The sequence below is a fragment of the Alligator mississippiensis genome, chromosome 1 (assembly GCF_030867095.1).
Source record: "Alligator mississippiensis isolate rAllMis1 chromosome 1, rAllMis1, whole genome shotgun sequence".
Taxonomy (NCBI): Eukaryota; Metazoa; Chordata; order Crocodylia; family Alligatoridae; genus Alligator; species Alligator mississippiensis.
The window spans coordinates 354,731,620-354,750,974 of record NC_081824.1 but is presented as its reverse complement, the minus strand read 5'-3'; the positions used below and the strand labels follow the sequence as shown (position 1 = coordinate 354,750,974).

The following is a 19,355-nucleotide window of genomic DNA, read 5'->3' as shown; positions in this document are numbered from 1 at the left end:
ACAAATGTGCACCGAACCACAAATATTGATTTTTTGAAAGGAAAAATCAGCCATAACTTACCTGAACATCTCATTTCTCTCTATAGTGGCAAGCCAGAAGCTGTAAGCATTTGCGTAGTAGTTACAAGTTCCCCGACCATGGCATTCTATAAAAGGAGCACTGCGGAACTCCTCTAAACAAGAACCTGGAGACGCCAGAGCCTGCCCAGAGCCCTCGGCACCAGCGCTGGTATGCTGAGGAAATGCAAAAAATGCAACTAGATTAGAAATAGCTAATTCTTTAATTATAGTAGTGTATTTCCTTCCATCTTTTCTGTGAAGTGGGAGAGAATGTCCTGCTGTCTTTTTTCCTGCTCTGAAAAAATATTTCACCAATGCAGGGAGAAGGGATTCTAGGAAGGTTGGGAGGAATCTACGAATGGGATAACAAAGGCAGGGTATCTTGGGCCTTGGAAGGAGCATGAAGTTGAAGGCAATCAGGGAAAGTGCAGTAAGCTAGGGTCCACAGAGATGTCCATAAGAAAGGGAGCATGTCAGTCAAAAGTGTCATTGCAACCAGTGCTGGCCTAGTTTGACGCTAGCTAGTAGGGGTGTGTGAAACGGGCCATATTTGATTGGATTTGAGGGTTCCGATTCGATTCACAGAGATTAAAGGGTCTCCTGATTCAATTCGGATTTGGAGATTCAGCCATTGAGTATGGCCGAATCGAATCAGGGACCAAAGCTTTGCACAGCTCTACTAGCTAACTAAGGTACTGGTAACTAGTACCAGGCTAGGGTGGGCTGAGCAGTACAGCACGCAGCATAGCCTAGCTTCCTCAGTTTTTACTCAAGCTCCCAGGTGACCTTTCCAGCTCTCAGTGAGCTCCATGACTACTACCAGTATCTGAGCTAGCTAGATTGAAGCTAGCTCAAGTATGCCAGACTGAGCTGCAGTCAAACCCAATACAGTATTTGGTGCCATAGAACAACAGAGATTGGACCCAAGCTTAAAATTATATTTTAAAACAGGTCCTTTTCATAAAGAAAGGAGGAATAGTCCAAGCATTAGGTTTATACTGCTCTAGGAAAGTGCTACAGCCTGGATACAGTGAAGTAATTGTAAGGCATGTAGTCACCATGTTCATTTGGTCCTTTGTATCTGTACTAAACCTATGAATGATGTAAGAATGGTAAGTTTCATGAGACAAACTACTTAGCAAGGAATTACAGCAAGAATTATTACTAAATTATTCTAACATAGCAACTAAGTAATAAACATCCTTTTAAAGTCACTAGAAAAAGCACAGACCTATTCCACCGCCTCATTTCTCTGAAGTGGCCTGGATAGCCGTATCTTTACAAATGCAATAAATCTATCAGACAACCCAGGTTATATCACAGTACACTTACCATTACAAAGGAGTAACCAATCCAAAGTGAACTCCAGCCTTCAGGGCATAATGGTATTTGAACCGTTTGACTGTGAACTGCTATTACCATGGCAGGAGCCTCGCATACAGCGCACCTATGAAGAATGGGACATAAAGAAACTCTATGTACTTTGATAGTAACTCTTTGTGTCTCTTTTCAAGAATTATTGCAACAAGAAATTTGGTATCATAATATGTCAAATAACAGAACCAAACCAGACTATTTCAACAGAAATACCAGCAATCCAGTCATTTTCCCCCTATTAATTAGGGACAGTTGAATACCCAAGTTTCATAATTTTTACTGTCTTCACCCAAAAAGTATAAACTGATTATACAAGTAAGTTTAAGTATCCCATTTTTCTCTATAATTATATTTTTCAAAGGCAGCATTTGTTCTATATTGTTGTTTCACCCAGGCAGTGAAATGATCAAACAAGAAAGTCCTCAAGCAATCATGACAAGAAAGTCTGTTTAAGACAGGACCAAATAACAGTGACACATTGACCTGATGCGACTTCTAAAGAGTATACCAGCACTCTTGCAGGAACAAAAACTTATTTTGGAAACCAATCAAAGATGTAAAGAGAATCTTTTGTATGCATTCCCTGCACAAGTGCCTTTTGTTTAAGTCTGTGGTCCTTATCTCTGAGGAAACGACAGCTAGCCAACCAACCAGAGCACTGGACTTGAAATACAAACCTTCAGAGATATTTGCAAACAATTATCCTTTTAAGTCTGGTAAGAGTATTGTATTTCTTAACTATTGGGACATAAAGTAAACAAAAAGTCTAGTCATTCTTTGGGGGCCAGTTGTCTCTGTCTCTCTCTCTTTTTCTTAAAGTGCCAAAAAGGTAATAATAAATGGCAGTTGTGATTGCAATTACAATTCAGTGGGTCGATATATTTGGCATTGGATTAGGACAACCAGTTCCTTGCTTGTACAATCCTAAAATAGCTCCGTGTATTAAGCACTGACCTCTTGGTTCAAGGTAACTAAAAAGTGAGTAACTAGATTTTATCATCAGACTGGTAAAGTGGGTGAGTGCAACAAGGATTCTGACAAACCCACAAAAGCAAAGATATTCAGGGTGAATGTCTTCTGTCTCACATGGATATGTATGCTGCCTTCAACTCAAGCACAAAGACTGTATGGTTATTTTAAGAAACGGCAAGGTAGTTATGGACTTTTATTTTAGGAAACACCACAAAGGAAGAGAAGTAGGGGGAGAAACTGAAAAATGTAAAAGTTGTCTCTGTATTACTTCAAAAGATTTCTGATGCATCAGTGAAGGACCTCAGAACAAAAAAGTCCCTTGAATCTAGATGGGCAAGTGACACTTCTACATCTTTTCAATTTCTGGATACAGGATATTGGTGTTTTAACAGTCTTAAAAAAAAGAAACTGAAAGAACACAAAGCCTTCTGCTTTGAAATTACACTCAGCATGTGCAGAGATAAAAAAGCACATTAGAATCATCTCATCCTGTGCTATTCCTACTTTGATCCTTTAGTATCCAGGGTCCAACAACACTGCATAGCATCTAAGGAAGGTGCTCCATATGCAGAAGGCAGTGGATAATTTAAAGCAAATATTCAATACTGGCTTTTAAGGTCAAGATTTCTAAAATTAGTCAGGGTGATTTTGGGTGCCTGACTGACAACATTTTAAGTGACTTAACCTTCAGAAGCCAGGCATTCAGGCCTTTCTGAAAAATCAGGCTGCTTTAAAGCATCTCCGAAACACAAGCAGCCAGAATCATGATATATGTTTGAAAATATTGGGTGCACCTACATTTTGATGCTCACTAAAATAGGCACCAAAATTGAAGTAAATAAAGAACTAGCACATATAAGCAGGGTCCAGCTATACAGCTTGTCTGGGGAAGTTATACTGTCACATACATTTAAAAGAACTGGCCCATAGTTTGTTAGCATTTTACAAGAGAGAGAAATTAAGTACAGAAGGAACAGAGGAAATGATTAAAAAATGTAGGGCCAAATCCTCTGATGGTGTTAACCTATGTCAATTATTTTCAATGGCATGATATCTATATTTGACAGCTGATAATCTATCTCTACAAGCAGTAGATGATTAGTATGTTACTGCAACTGGGTACCTCTGCAATATAGTGTGCTTTACAACAGACAACAATGGTTATATTGAAGCATCAAAGCAATATTCAAAGTACTGAACAAAGTGTGGAAGCATATGGCTTGACAAATAAAGCTGACATGGAACAATTCAAACAGGAAAATATACTGAACCTTGAAAAACTATCTGGTTGATGAAAACACAGGAATAACTTGTAAAATAAATTTTGAATACAATTCAAATTCTGTTTATTGTTTAATTCACTTTTTTGCAGAATTTTTAACATATTAAATAAAATTTCTATTTCAGTTTGTATCAAAATAATATTTTCTGGTTTGGATTTGCCCTACTGTTTTTAGAAGAAAACAAGTGAGCAAGCGTTTTCATTTTCATCCAATTCCAGTAAAAAGGGAAAAAAAATCCATTTAAATATTTCTATATAAAAAAATTAGAAAATTCTGAGTAAGGATTTTCTGAATAAGGATTTTTCCTGACATTTCTTTTACAGTTCTTTAAAACCATTTTCTATTAAAATATATTTTGAAGAAAATTTTTTCAGTCACTGCATTTTTATTAGGTCTTCAGCAATTTCAATAGAAGCAGTACTTACCGACTGATGAATGGCTTGATATTGTCACCTGTGATAGGAGCCATACTCATTGGCATGGGTTCAGGAGTAGACAGCCAGTAGGAATAGTCATTCCTTGATGCAAAGTTGCATACATTGTTGATGTTGCAAAATAAGAAAGGCATTGTGCTAAATTTACGAAGACAGCTTCCTGCTGTGCCTGAAGGTACAAATAAATGATTCATGTGTTAACTTCTTTCTATTAAAAAGTGGCATCTGGCTTATTTCAATTAATGAACTGTGGTCACATTCTGTAATATTTAAGGCGTTAAATTGCACCCTTAATTCTGAAACTCGTTACATGACTTAATTAAATTCCCTGACTCAAAGTAAAATCCCACTAGGTTCTAGATCATGACCTAAGGGGCAGCATAGAATGATAAGAATATGATCCTTTTCATAGGGAAATAGGTCTGGAAAGGATTACGTGTTTGTCTAACCCACTTTTGAAAAATTTCAGGGATGATGATTCCGCAACTTCTTTAGGTTGCCTGTTCCAATGCCTGACTACCTTCATGGTCATAAGTTTCTTCTTAATATCCAACCTAAATTCCCTCAGCTGCAGCTTGAGAATAGTCTATCTCCATCTTCTCTATCATTCTTTAGGTATTTGAAGAGTGTTATCAAATCCCTCCCTCCCTCCCATTAGTCTTCTCTTCTCTGGGCCCTAGTTCTTTCAGTCTTTCCTCACAAGTCATGCTTTCTGGGATTCTATTCCTTTTTATCACTGTTGGACTCTTTCCAATCTCTCCACACCTTTCTTGAAGTGATGGGCCCAAAACTGGACACAATATTCTAGGTAAGGACTCACCAGTGCTGAATAGAGCAGCAGAATCACTTCCCTTCATTTGCAGTTGATGCTCCTGTTAATACAACTCAGTATGCTTTTGGCTTCTACCTGTTTCCCACCAAAGTCAATTGGAATTCTATGTATGTATCTGAGCTCTCAAATGTCATAATTTTGATGATAACGTGGAACTGTGTTACAGAAGCACAGTCTTTCCCATTCAAATATTTCCAACAGCAGCCTCAGAAACATCAGGGCAAACCAAGGAAAAGGCCATTCTTACATTTCTGAGGCTTCCTAATAAAAAAATTCAGTGTTTCCCTGTGTATTAATATACATTTGTATAATACTGCACAAGTATAAAGAGCTAGGAGTACTAAATGCAATGGTGTCATTTATCCTGTCCCTGAAATACAAGTGTATTAATAGGAGCTGCATTTGTTTAGTTTGGAGTGGAATAAAACTGTACAGCACAGCCATTAGCAATGTATGCAAACATCTGAAATTATTCATTCTGTGTTCTCTTACCCAAATCCTGACCATGTGCCCTTTCATTGCCTTGTACATAAAGCAAGGAGTAACCATAGTACATGAGTTTAGTTCCAAATGGACATGCTGGTTCTTCAGTGGTTTGACTGTGTCTGGTAACAAGGAAACCATGAGCAACAGATGCTGCACCTGGTAAACCCATTGCCCCAGGTAAACCATCAGGGCCTGGTGGGCCTGGGTATCCTCTTGGGCCTGCAACAGAGAAATTCACATTTTACCACATTTTTTTGTCTCTAAAAATGTTAACTAGTCCCTGAGTCAATTTCATATCCGTGATCAAATTATGTAGCTACTATATTGATACTGCACTCTGCTGTGCAGACTATGCAGACACTCAATGATAAATTTTAAAGCTATCAGGAAACCAAGCTTGGCAAAATGTTTTGCATTTAATCTTAAAATAGAATGAAATGTGGGAGGGGAGGCGGGGGGAGAAGGGAGCGAGGTGGACTTTGTTCAGTACTGTTTGTTCTCTAACTCCTTACACTCTCACATATACAGTAAAATAATTCAAACAGTGAAAGTGAAAACAAAGTACTCTGCTTATTAAATGATTTGCAGAATGTCTACAGAAAAAAGCTCCAACTTCAGATGAGGCTGAAATTAATGGCAGCCAGACAGCACTGCAGAGTAGGAGTTTTGATGGGATGGGAGCCCAAGAAGGGTGGGTGTGCCTAAAGGAAACGATCCTTCGGGCACAAAGCAAGACAATCCCTGAGCGAGGCAAAAAAGGGAAAGGGGCCAGGAGGCTTCCATGGCTGACCAGAGAAATCCAGGGCAGCCTAAGGGCCAAAAGGGGAGCACATAAAAAGTGGAAACAGGGAGAGATCACTAAAGATGAATATACCTCCTCTGCTCGTGCTTGTAGGGAGGCAGTTAGGCGGGCCAAAGCTACCATGGAGCTGAGGATGGCAACCCAAGTAAAAGACAACAAGAAATTGTTTTTTAGATATATTGGGAGTAAAAGGAAGGCCCAGGGAGGAATAGGACACTGCTAAATGGGCAGAAACAGTTGGTGACAGATAGGGGGGACAAGGCTGAACTCCTCAACGAGTTCTTTGCCTCAGTGTTCCTAAGTGAGGGGCACGACAAGTCTCTCACTGGGGTTGTAGAGAGGCAGCAGCAAGGCACCAGACTTCCATACGTAGATCCTGAGGTGGTGCAGAGTCATTTGGAAGAACTGGATGCCTTTAAATCAGCAGGCCCGGATGGGCTCCATCCGAGGGTGCTGAAGGCACTGGCCGACATCACTGCAGAGCCACTGGCGGGAATATTCGAACGCTCGTGGCGCACGGGCCAAGTCCCGGAGGACTGGAAAAGGGCTAACGTGGTCCCCATTTTCAAAAAGGGGAGGAAGGAGGACCCGGGCAACTATAGGCCAGTCAGTCTCACCTCCATCCTTGGTAAAGTCTTTGAAAAAATTATCAAGGCTCACATTTGTGAGAGCCCGGCAGGGCAAATTATGCTGAGGGGAAACCAGCACGGGTTTGTGGCGGGCAGATCGTGCCTGACCAACCTAGTCTCTTTCTATGACCAGGTTACAAAACACCTGGACACAGGAGGAGGGGTGGATGTCGTATACTTAGACTTCAGGAAGGCCTTCGATACGGTATCCCACCCCATACTGGTGAACAAGTTAAGAGGCTGTGATGTGGATGACTGCACAGTCCGGTGGGTGGCTAATTGGCTAGAGGGTCGCACCCAAAGAGTCGTGGTGGATGGGTCGGTCTCGACCTGGAAGGGTGGGGGCAGTGGGGTCCCGCAGGGCTCGGTCCTTGGACCGATACTCTTTAATGTCTTCATCAGCGACTTGGACGAGGGAGTCAAATGTACTCTGTCCAAGTTTGCAGATGACACAAAGCTATGGGGAGAAGTGGACACGCCGTAGGGCAGGGAACAGCTGCAGGCAGACCTGGATAGGTTGGACAAGTGGGCAGAAAACAACAGGATGCAGTTCAACAAGGAGAAATGCAAAGTGCTGCACCTAGGGAGGAAAAATGTCCAGCACACCTACAGCCTAGGGAATGACCTGCTGGGTGGCACAGAGGTGGAGAGGGATCTTGGAGTCCTAGTGGACTCCAAGATGAACATGAGCCGGCAGTGTGGCGAAGCCATCAGAAAAGCCAATGGCACTTTATCGTGCATCAGCAGATGCATGACGAATAGGTCCAGGGAGGTGATACTTCCCCTCTATAGGGCGCTTTTCAGACCGCAGTTGGAGTACTGCGTGCAATTCTGGGCGCCACACTTCAAGAAGGATGCGGATAACCTGGAGAAGTTCCAGAGAAGGGCAACTCGAATGGTCAAGGGCCTGCAGACCAAGCCCTACGAGGAGAGACTAGAGAAACTGGACCTTTTCAGCCTCCGCAAGAGAAGGTTGAGAGGTGACCTTGTGGCTGCCTATAAGTTCATCACAGGGGCACAGAAGGGAATTGGTGAGATTTTATTCACCAAGGCGCCCCCTGGGGTTACAAGAAATAATGGCCACAAGCTAGCAGAGAGCAGATTTAGATTGGACATTAGGAAGAACTTCTTCACAGTTCGAGTGGCCAAGGTCTGGAACGGGCTCCCAAGGGAGGTGGTGCTCTCCCCTACCCTGGGGGTCTTCAAGAGGAGGTTAGATGAGCATCTAGCTGGGGTCATCTAGACCCAGCACTCTTTCCTGCCTATGCAGGGGGTCGGACTCGATGATCTATTGAGGTCCCTTCCGACCCTAACATCTATGAATCTATGAATCTATGTTAATCATTATTAAGGAACTGAATTATTTGCAGCAAATTGCAATACATATTAAATGAAAAAAAAATGGTTTAATACAGTATTAGAGCTATGAAAATGAAGAGTTTCAAAAAGGAAATGTTTTTCCTGAAATGATAATGTGGACACATTGTGCCTCCTTTGTATTTTTCAACATGCAAAATAATACATGGAAGTTTCAAATTTGTGTGTACAGTATCACTTAAAATGATGCAGGAAGGGCCAAGGAGGAGAGTTTCTGGCTCATCTCTATTAGGGCTGCACAAAACATCATCATTTCATTTTGATGTCCATTTCGCCATTTCAAAGAGGCAGTGTTTCATTTCATTTCGTTTCAAAGCGCTGTCCTGTTTCGTTTTGTTGAAACGGTTTCTCTGATTCGACGTGTTTCGACACTTTGCCCATAAGCTAAAATGGGGAATGATGAAAATACCTAAAACTTTGTTATTTCTTGCCTGTTGTGCATGAAAATTGCAGGGATGATAGCCCCTTCTGAGCGCATGATGCCTGCCAAGCTTCAAGGAGATAGGTATACAGGTTTCTCAGAACCTGCACCTAAAACTTTAAAAAGCAAAACTCATGACACTTGCTGGCAGCAGCAGCCTCCTATCATCCGGCATGCAGATCCAGGGGGTGCGGGCCCCTGGATCTGCACTAGATGACAGGAAGCTGCCGCTGTCACCTGGGACCGGCACTGGGCACAGCCCACGCCCAGTACCGGGGAAGACTGATGCTGCTACTGGCCCCAGGCAACAGCGGCAACCGCCTGTCATCTGGCCTGGTGGCAGAAGGCAGGGCAGAGCCAGGGCTGCGCTCTGCCTCCTGCCGCTTGGCTGAGCTCCATGGGGCTGTGGAGCCACTCGGAGCACAGCCCGGCGGTGGGAGGTGGGCAAAGCCAGGGCTGCTCTGTGCCTCCCACTGTCAGGCTGAGTTCCATGGCTCTGCGGAGCCGCTCAGAGCGCAGCCCTGGCTCACCCCTGCCTCCCACCACTGGGCTGCTTTGAAACATTTCAGGTGCCCTCATTTCCTTTCAAACCTGTTTCAAAGCTTTTTGTTTCCTTTCATTTTCACCGTTTCAAGCTTGGCACGCATCAAAACAGCTTCAAAACAAAATGCTCGTCAAAATTTCACACAGTCTTAATCTCTATCCCACCGACAACATAGGTTGGATGCACTGGAAAAAGAGGTCATGCTGTCCCGAAGGATCTTCCCTTAAGAATGCAAGTTCTTCAGGCTGTCTCAATGGTCCTTGCAGGATCCTTGTCACAGGGACACCCACACCCAGATATGTCCTCTATTGTTCTACAGAAACTCTGGCCCATAAAGCCCTTATGGTTTAGAGGAACAAATTTATTTTGGACTCATTTCTTATGGAGCTACAGAAATTTTAATCTAGAAGCTGTAACTTTTTGTTGGGATCAGTTGGCCATTGAGGAAAAATAAACCAATGTAAACCAGTAGACTTTTTCAAGCCCTTTGTCCAAAGCAAGTTTTGTTTCTAATAAAACACAAACATGATTTTCTTCCTCACCGAGTGATGTTTTATATAAAAGGAACACACTGTAGGTGTTAGTTAGTAAGTGTTCTATATCTGTCTCATCCTTTGTAATGTTCTGATTCTCATTTGTCATATTTTCCCCTTCAAATACTTGCCTAACTCTTCCTCCAGACCAAATTAACCTGTTCCTGTCATTACAGAAAATTCCACATGTGGTCTACCACCTGCTAATCTCTAATGAAATTCTGCATAGACTCCTTTGAGTCTAGACCTTCCTTAATATCAGTCCCTATCCCTCATTTCTGAAAGTGAGTCACTATTTTTTCCATTTTTCACAACCATGAAGTTTCTTCCTTTCCAAAAATGCAAACTTAATGTCTTTGTCTTTTTTTATAGCCAATTCAACAAAAAACTGAATCACTCTGCTTAGCATCTGTAGTACCCTTTCCATCTCTAATATTATTGTTACAAGAAATCCATCACTAAGGACAGTATTCCAAATTGTGACTTCATTCATAACCTTCCTGTGTGGTGATGTAACAATTTCCCCTTTTATTCAAAAACTCTATTTATTTGTTTGCTGCTAACAATTTATGAGGGTTTAGGATTCTTTCCAATGTAACTATGCATTTCTATAACAGAAAAATGCTCACTTAGGTTTTAGGTTTTCCAGGAAATATTGATAGAAGCACTGAAATCTCAAAAGTAGCAGATTATCTTGTCTTCTGTTAAATCCTGGTGGAAATCTTTACCAGTCAGTCCTTTACAAGGAGATTAGCAAACACCACAATGTTTTCTCTAATGTCCTTTCTGGTCAGCAAGTTGCCCCAAAATTCTCATGAAGGCTTCAGCCATTTCTTCAATAGTCTCATGTTTTTAAATGCTCTGAATGTTTGTTTGTTTTTTATTGTCTCCACTTCTTGTACAACCTTTATCTATATCGTTGATCTAAGTGTGTGAACAAGCATTCAAATCACCCAATTCAGGGTGAGTCAGGTTCTGCTACAAGCAGGTGTTTGTCTGGACAGTCAGAGGTAAGTCAGGGGGAGGGAATAATAGGATTCAGGGGCTGGCAGATCCAGGGAGAGGTGCAAGCATGTCTGGGAGGAGGAGGGCTGGTGGGTCTGCAAGAGCTGAAAAAAGCACATCCCTGGGGCTGGGGTGACTGGCTTGGCTTTCCCAACCCCAGAGCTGTGCTGTGAAGATGTACAGGTGTGTGTTAGGCTAGGTTAACACCTAGATTGGTTTAACCCAGGGCAGTCTAAAGTTAGCTCCTGAGGTTTCATAGTTGGTAGGGTTGGAAGGGGCCTGAGCAGATCATCAAGTCCGACCCCCCGCCATAGCATGAAAGAGTACTGGGGTCAAACGACCCCGGCAAGGTGTTCATCCAGCCTCCTCTTAAAGACCCCCAGGATAGGAGCCAGCATCACTTCTCTTTGAAGTTGGTTCCAGATCCTAGCCACCCTGACAGTGAAGTAGCGCCTCCTGATATCTAGCCTGAATCTATCCTCTGCCAGCTTATGACCATTATTTCTTGTCGCTCCTGGTAGTGCTCGGGGGAACAAGGACTCTCCCAATGCCTGCTGACCCCCCTGACTAGTTTGTAAATGGCCACTAGATCCCCCCTCAGCCTTCTCTTGTGGAGGATGAACAGGTTCAGGTCCCTTAGCCTCTCCTCGTAGGTCCTGCCCTGCTGCCCCCTGATCATAAAAGTGGCCCTCCTCTGGACCCTCTCAATGCTGTCCATATCCCTCCTGAAGTGCGGCGCCCAGAACTGGACGCAGTACTCCAACCGCGGCCTGACCAGTGCCGCATAGAGGGGGAGGATCACCTCCTTGGACCTGCTTGAGATGCATCTGTGGATGCATGACAAGGTACGGTTGGCCTTCCTGACCGCCCCCCGACACTGTCGGCCCATGTTCATTTTGACATCAATAATGATTCCAAGATCCTTTTCTGCCTCTGCACTGACGAGAAGGGAGTTCCCCAGCCTGTAGGTATGCTGCTGGTTCTTCCTCTCCAGGTGCAGTACCTTGCACTTGTCAGTGTTGAAACCCATCCTGTTCTCATCCGCCCACCCCTGTAACCTGTCCAGGTCCAATTGCAGCCTATTCCTCCCTTCTAGCATGCCCACTTCTCCCCACATCTTAGTGTCATCAGCCAATTTGAATAGGGTGCTTTTTACACCCCTGTCCAAGTCACTTGATGAAGATGTTGAATAGTGCGGGCCCGAGGACCGAGCCCTGGGGGACCCCACTGTCCACATCCCTCCAGGTCGAATAAGACCCATCCACCACCACTCTCTAGGTGCAGCCCTCCAGCCAGTTAGCGACCCATTTGACTGTGTAGGTGTCAACCCCACAGTCTCCTAGTTTTTTAATGAGAATACGGTGAGAGACAGTGTCAAAGGCCTTCCTAAAGTCCAGAAAGACTATGTCCACTTCTACCCCTGTGTCTAAGGATTTTGTGACCTGGCCATAGAAGGCCACTAGGTTGGTCTGACAGGACCTGCCTCTAATGAACCTGTGTTGATTGCCCCTAAGCATAACCTCCCCTGCTGGCCCCTCGCAGACATGTGCCAGGATAACTCTCTCAAAAAGCTTACCCAGGACCAAGGCAAGACTGACTGGCCTATAGTTTCCTGGGTCCTCCTTCCTCCTTTTGAAAATGGGCCCTTTTCCAGTCCTCTGGCACCATGCCAGAGCACCATGAGTGCTCGTAAAACCGTGCCAGGGGTCCCGCAATGACCTCTGCTAATTCCCTCAGCACCCTGGGGTGGAGATCCTCAGGACCTGCTGATTTAAATACATCCAGTCCCTCCAGAAGATCCCTGACTAGGTCCTCAATGTCCCTAGGCCTGGGTGCACCTCCCCTAGGGTCTATGGGGGTCCTGGGTGGGGGGGTGACCTGGTCGCTGCTCAGAAAAATTGAGGCAAAGAAATTGTTAAACAGGTTAGCTTTGCTGTCTGGTGTGATGACCAGATTTCCTAGTGTGTCCTGCAGAGGCCTCAGAGGTGAGTTAATTAGAGCAGGTGTGCCATCTTTATGTGAATTTAAGCCCTGTGAGAGCCTGCATGACTGAGCACTTAGACTGACCTAACCTTGGTTAGATTGATTTATATGTAACATTATCATATACCCTAAAAGTTCTTATTGCCTCCTTCATTTTTCTGCAAACCTTCTCAACACTTTTTCCAACTAGTTTTATAGCAGGAAAAGAATACATGCACCTACCTGGAGGACCAAAAGGACCAGTTTCCCCTTTCTGACCAGGGTTGCCATCAAACCCTGGGACACCAGGTGATCCAGGTATACCTGCAGATCCTGTGACTCCTATTAGATAAGAAATATTTAACCTCAACACAGAACCATATTTCTTCTTCCTTTTTGCATTAAGGGACAATGCTATCCCATTTAGATACAATGGACATATCCAGACCAGACAGACTGATTGCCTGAGGCGGAGTGGTGATAAAGAACACACAAAGTGAAGGTGCATATCATCTGTACAGACAGTGAGGAGAAAAGACGAGCCTCTTTTCCTTTCTTCTTAATCTACATTTGGAGGAGTTCATGACTGAATGAGTGTAAGTAAAAGGCCATAACAAGAGATAAATGGGTAAGCAGTAGTGGGAAATTCACAACCTTACTGGGCTTCTCCCAAATTAATTTTCATTCTACACATTCTGTCATTTTTCTTTTTTCTGTGTTTCTGTGTATAATTTGGGGGTACCATAGCAGAGCAGCTAAGGTGTCTCACCATCACTCTTGACTGCAAGTTTGAGTTTTGCTTTGGAATTGTACCTCAAACTTCACCCAGCTGACTCAGCTGTAAAAGGGTGCCTGGTCATTCAAGCTGGAAAGTCAGCAGCAGTTGGATGTGATGCCAGCCACATCATTTCCTTGTGTGCTGCAAGCTGTGGAAACTGGAGTGTCTTTTTTTAGTTGAGCTCTATAGACTCAGAAGAACTTTTTGACCGCATGTGTATTTTACTCTTATTTAAATACTGTACTACTTCATTGCAAATAAATTTAGTCATACCTGCACCAAACTGTCATTGCTGGCAATGAGAATTTTTCCAGAATTCTCAGTCATTTACACGTGTACTTCCCTAACCTCCATCTAGTAACCAAAATGCTACAGACTTTCCCCTTCTTCTGCCAACGCTTCACTTACCTGACCCCCTTGACTGTCCTGCCCCTTTGTTCTCCTAATAACAAAGAATGTTTAAGCCTCCCAAGTCTTTTTTTAAGTCAATTTAATTTTGCCAAGTTATACCCAATGGTTGTGCTAAAAAAATGCAGCTTGAGACATGCAAAACAGTCACCAATCTCACTATCATCTACTGCAAGGGTGAAATGTATTCCTTGGAGCTTAGGTTCTCTTCATATAAATATAGTGAAACATGTATACAATACACACCCTTCAGGACTGGCTGGAGAAACATTTGGAGAAGTTTAAGCTACACAATAGTTTTCTAATGCCCATGTTGTGTTATATTCTCACATTATTCAAAATACATCAGGAACTAAAATTTCTTCTCACCTTGCTGTCCTTTTGGACCCTGAGGGCCAGGGAATCCTTTAGGACCAACAGGTCCCATAGGGCCAGGTGTGCCTTGATCCCCTTTAATCAACTGAAAAAGACCTGGAGGACCAGGTGGACCTTGTAAACCTGTCAACATTAGTAAAGTAAATGAAAAAGCAAGTGTTAATTATTATGCAACATAAATGCTAATTACCAATTTTAGTCCATTAGCACTATAAGATGGGACCTTATTGTATGAAGATCTGTAAAAACAGAGAGAGGTTTTTTAAGAGCTCTATGATGTATTTAATCTTTGATCTAAGAATCTTAAATTTAATGATAGTTCATCTTCTATAATCTGAACATTCAATATTGCCATTCTATTAATTTGCTGTTGTACGCTACAATTTTTACATCCTACGAAATAGGGAAAGTGATATAAGATCATAAATAACTATTCTAAAAATAACAAAACCAGAAAAAATGTAAGGCTTTCATACCTTTTGATCCAGGGAGACCCTGGTCACCATGTTCTCCTTTGAGACCTGGGAAGCCAGGAGATCCTTTCGCACCTGGAGACAAAGAAAAACTTTACATGAACATTTAAGCAATTGTTTCTTATTTTACATCTGTGTGTCTTAAACAGTCAACAAATGGTCTGCCCTGAGTTCAGTTAGGCATATTAATAACTTTATCCATATGAGTAGTTCCACTGATTTCAGGATTTCCGAGGAGCAGGGTGCATGAGGTGACTCCATAACATAGCAATCAGTTGCCAGATAAAAGATGACTGAAGGCACTCCCTTGAGATTTCTAAATTCAGATAAATTTAAAATTTGTGTTGACAGCTTACTTTCTCACACTTAATACTTAAGTACACCTAAAGATGATGATGCATGCAAGCCTGCAAGTAGCCTTAAATAAAGTATCTGATTTCCAACATCTCAAAGAAAATTCAAACTATGCTTGGAATATCTAGATCCTGACTTTCTAAAGAAAATATGAATTGTACAAACTTCAAAGGCAGAAAAGGGAAAAAAATCTTGAGAAACTGATGCTCTTTTTGTGGGTGCTTCCTGAAGTAGCTCTGAATTTAAGGTTACAGAATCAGTGGAATAACAGATTAACTTTCTTTAACAAAGGAAAAAAAAGCCTATAAAAATGTGGGACTGGAATGGACCTCCCAATTCCCTAAGCTGACAGGGCAGCATTTATCCATGTCCCTAAAAAAATCATCCACCCTAAACTCTCTCACATACTACACTCATAAAAGCACATTAAAAAATAAACAAACCCCTCTACAGTGGGCCACTGGTCAGAAGGAGGGGAAACAAGGCCACTGCTAATGTCCTAACACTGCAAAGGCAGAGATATTGCTAGGTTAATATACGTTTAGGTGACCCTACGAAGGCAGCTCCTACTGCTACGCGCACACCAGGAGGGCACAGGGGGGCCTGCCCTCCAGATCTGCACGTGGGGTAGGACAAGCTGCCGCTGTGGGCTAGGGCCAGGGTCTGCACTGGGCTCTTCCCAGCAGGGGGTTGGGCTGGGCTGCACTCAGGGCATGTGGCAGAAGTGCTGGGAGCAGGGTCTATGGCGAATTTTGGGGTAGCTGCAGCCCCCCAACCCCCCTCCTAGCACCACCACTGCCCGCTTTGAGCACAGTTGGGCCCAGCCCCCTGCCAGGAAGAGCCAGTGCCACCCCAGCCCCAGCCCGTAGCAGCAGCCTGCCCTCCCCCATGCACAGATCCCCCCCGTGCCCTCCCAGGCTGCACATAGCAGTGGGAGCTGCCCCCCTGCATAAACCGTGGCTCTGTCCTGTGCTCTGCCCTGCCCCACCCTAGGTGGGCAGCACCTGCCCACCCCAGCCCCACTCCCACTCCCTCCATCCCTCACTGCGGGGGCCTCAATCTACCCCCCCCACACCCCTTCCCTCCCTCCACCCCTTCCTCCACAACAGACTTACCAGCCCTACCCAGCTGTGCTCCAAACTGCTGGGCTGCACTCCTGGCCAGCTGCGTGCAAGCATGCAGCATTTATCAGCCACATCAGACAAAAAAAGCCAATTGTCAATTTTCCTCATTTTGGTGCTGATCCAATATGGGATTGACGTATTGGTGCACCTCTAATTCCTTCCATGAAGTTGTCAAGCTCCACCTTGAAATGATTAAGTTATTTTGCTCCTACTACTTTGTTCGGAAGACTCTTCCAGAACTTCACTCATCTAATCATTGGAAACCTCCTTCTAATTTGCAGTCTCAATTTGTTCACAAGAATTTTGTAGCCATTTGACCTAGTGCCAGTATCATTCTTTAAATAGCTCTTCTCCCTCCCTGATAATAACTCTGCAAATGTATCTATAAAAAGTAATCATATCTCCCTCTCAACCTTCATTTTGCTAAATTAAACAAGCCAAACTTTTTAAGTCTCATCTCATAAAATAGCTTGACCTTCATCTAATTTGCAAAAAGTTAGAAAACAAGAATTTTGTAATAGATGAATTATACATTTTCTCCTCACCTGGAAATCCTGGAACACCTTGAGGTCCCATATCACCCTTTTGACCAAGAATGCCTGGTAAACCAGGACTACCCTGTTGGAAAGAAACCATATGTGAATTATGTAGTACTAGATATGCTGTGACATGTCTCTCAAATAATCATTGTTTGGGAATGGTGTAAAATACTCAAGCAGGCAATTATGCAAATCTCATGAACCATTCCCTCCCAAGATAGTTCTTCTCTGTTACATTTTTCAGATGAAAAGTGTCCACTGCATCCTTCTTTTTATGTAGGCTATGCTATATTTTACCCTACAAATACACTAGGTTAGAATATGGTAGTTCAATGTGAGTGTAGCTAATAAAATGGTCTTGTGCAAGGCTTGGCAAACTTCTAGAGCATCAGGCTGGGCACTTGCAACCCAGCTGCCACTATGGGCTGGCAATACCCCACCCCCACCAATACTCTGCTCCCTGCTGCTTTGATCCCCTCCCTGCTCTGTGCTCTCCTCTGATTACTGGGTGCTGCCAAAAGCCATATTGAAATGGAAAATTCAGTGGCAAAGACAGGAAGCTTTAAGTAACCATTTTAACACAGTCCCTTTAAATAGCAGCTTAAATGCAGCTCCTTTAAATTGGGAACGTCCCCCCTCAACACTGAATTAGACCTGTGCAGGTCATATCTAACCATTGATCATCATAGACCACTGATCCCTGGTCTTAAACCTGGGAAAAGACTCTGTAAAAAAATACCACTTGCGGTGCAAATATTTCTGAATAGGACACTAGGGGCCTACTAGGGGCCAGACTCAGATTGCTGGCCTCTAGTAATGTCCATGTAGATAAAAAGGGAACCCTGAGATTGTAAAGAGATATAGGCCTCTGCACCAACAGGTTGAAAGCAATCAAAGGTGCTCAGTGTCCTCAAGTTCACTTGAAGAGAACTTGGACTTTCCCACAGCAGTGAACTGAAATTAATGTAAAGCATAATTCTCCTGTCCTATACACTGTTGGAAATCAACTACTGAAATCAATTAAACAACCTTCACAGTGGTCTATTATCAGTGGTGCCCAGAGGGCAAGATGAGCGGTCCCTGGTCCATCCATTGGCCTCTGGATCCCATCCATGAGCCCCATTGGCCACATGAAAAGAGCCTGCCCAGGGCCAGATCTCACATGGTTGGATCAGGTCTCAGACAGTGCCCCACAGCGGCATAAGGCCCTGGCTGAGCCATTTCCATCTGGCTGGATTGGGCCTTAGCTTAGTGGTTGAAACCCTCTGTGTGGGATTGGCCTGGGTGGGGATGATCCAGTTCCATGCAGTTTGGAGATTTGGTGGTGGGGAAGTGGTAGCAGTGTTCATTGGCACTATTCCAGTACTGCCAAATTTCTGGACCTTTGGGGAGACCTGTGTGTCAGATTACATTGTTCCATCAGCTAGATCTGGCCTACAGGCCAGGGGTTGAGCACCCTTAGTATACATTAAGGCCCAGAAACTCAGGCCCAGGAAATGTAAAGTATAACAAACACTCCTTAGTCGAAGTTACTGCTAGCATACTTCACTACAAGATAGTTCTTGTCTCCATTTCCAGCTGATCTGGAGCAAGTATCTAAAGATACCTTAGAGATTCTTCCTACAAGAAGCTGTCAACCCATTTCTTAAACACCACAACAGTCATGACCCATTTTAATTACATAACATTTGCATATATTCTGAAAGAAGACAGTTTCTGCTCCTAAGAACTTTCCAAAGAGATAAGACACAGCAAGGTGGGAAAAGGATATCAGGAAGGGTATGGGATGTATTTCCAAGGTAAAATGATCTATCTGCTTGTAGTCACACAGCATATTATATGCATGATCTATTTTTTAAACAGGAGTGTTCTCTGCATATTCTAAATGCTACCGTATGATATTACCTGGCTAATACAAAGGCCTCAATAGCGTCAAAAAGAAGGCCAGGATTGACTTGAGAATACAACTGTTGGACAAAAAGTCTCAGTTCACCTTTTGAAGCAAACCAGGAGTTTTATAAAATTTGAAGCCCAAGTGATTTATTATCAGAGGGGGTGGAAATTTTCCATCAGAATAGCTTTTTAACAGAAAATATATTTTTTATTATCTGCCTCCATTTGATAAACCTGAATGGATGATTTAGTTTGTAGTCTGTTTATTTCATAGTTTCATAGATGTTAGGGGCTGGAAGGGAAGTTTGAAATGGAAATACTTCAGTTTATTCCATTGAACAATTTTGTTTCATCTTGATTAAGTTTAACCAGAGCTGCTTAACTCCTGGGACTTATATTTCAGCTGCCCGATGCTCACATTTCTCTTGTGAGCCAGGTTACCTGTCTCAACAACTTCCATGATGCACCAGTCACTCTGTAATCGAACATTCCCATGCTGGTGGGTGCTTCATGGGAGATGTATTTTGGCTAGGGATCAGAAACCTGACAAACTTCCATGAGGCAAAATACCACTACGGAAAAAGGCCATTTAACATACTAAAATAACTCTAAACACAATGTTTTATAGAATCATAGGAAAACAGGGACCTCAGAATATCATCTAGTCCAACCAGGGACAGGATCATCCTTATCT

The 19,355-nt window shown here is 43.2% G+C and overlaps 1 protein-coding gene across 1 annotated transcript in view; it reads right to left on the bottom strand.

Moving 5' to 3' along the window:
• Positions 1 to 19,355, bottom strand: part of COL4A1 (collagen type IV alpha 1 chain) — a 218,247-nt gene that overhangs the window by 3,981 nt on the left and 194,911 nt on the right. The window contains exons 44-51 of the mRNA XM_059721088.1: positions 16,775 to 16,847; positions 14,755 to 14,826; positions 14,273 to 14,401; positions 12,961 to 13,059; positions 5,451 to 5,663; positions 4,118 to 4,295; positions 1,393 to 1,507; positions 62 to 234 (exon numbers count right to left, since the gene is read on the bottom strand). Of these exons, the coding sequence (XP_059577071.1) occupies positions 62 to 234; positions 1,393 to 1,507; positions 4,118 to 4,295; positions 5,451 to 5,663; positions 12,961 to 13,059; positions 14,273 to 14,401; positions 14,755 to 14,826; positions 16,775 to 16,847 (1,052 nt within the window). The remainder of the gene's footprint in view (positions 1 to 61; positions 235 to 1,392; positions 1,508 to 4,117; positions 4,296 to 5,450; positions 5,664 to 12,960; positions 13,060 to 14,272; positions 14,402 to 14,754; positions 14,827 to 16,774; positions 16,848 to 19,355) is intronic.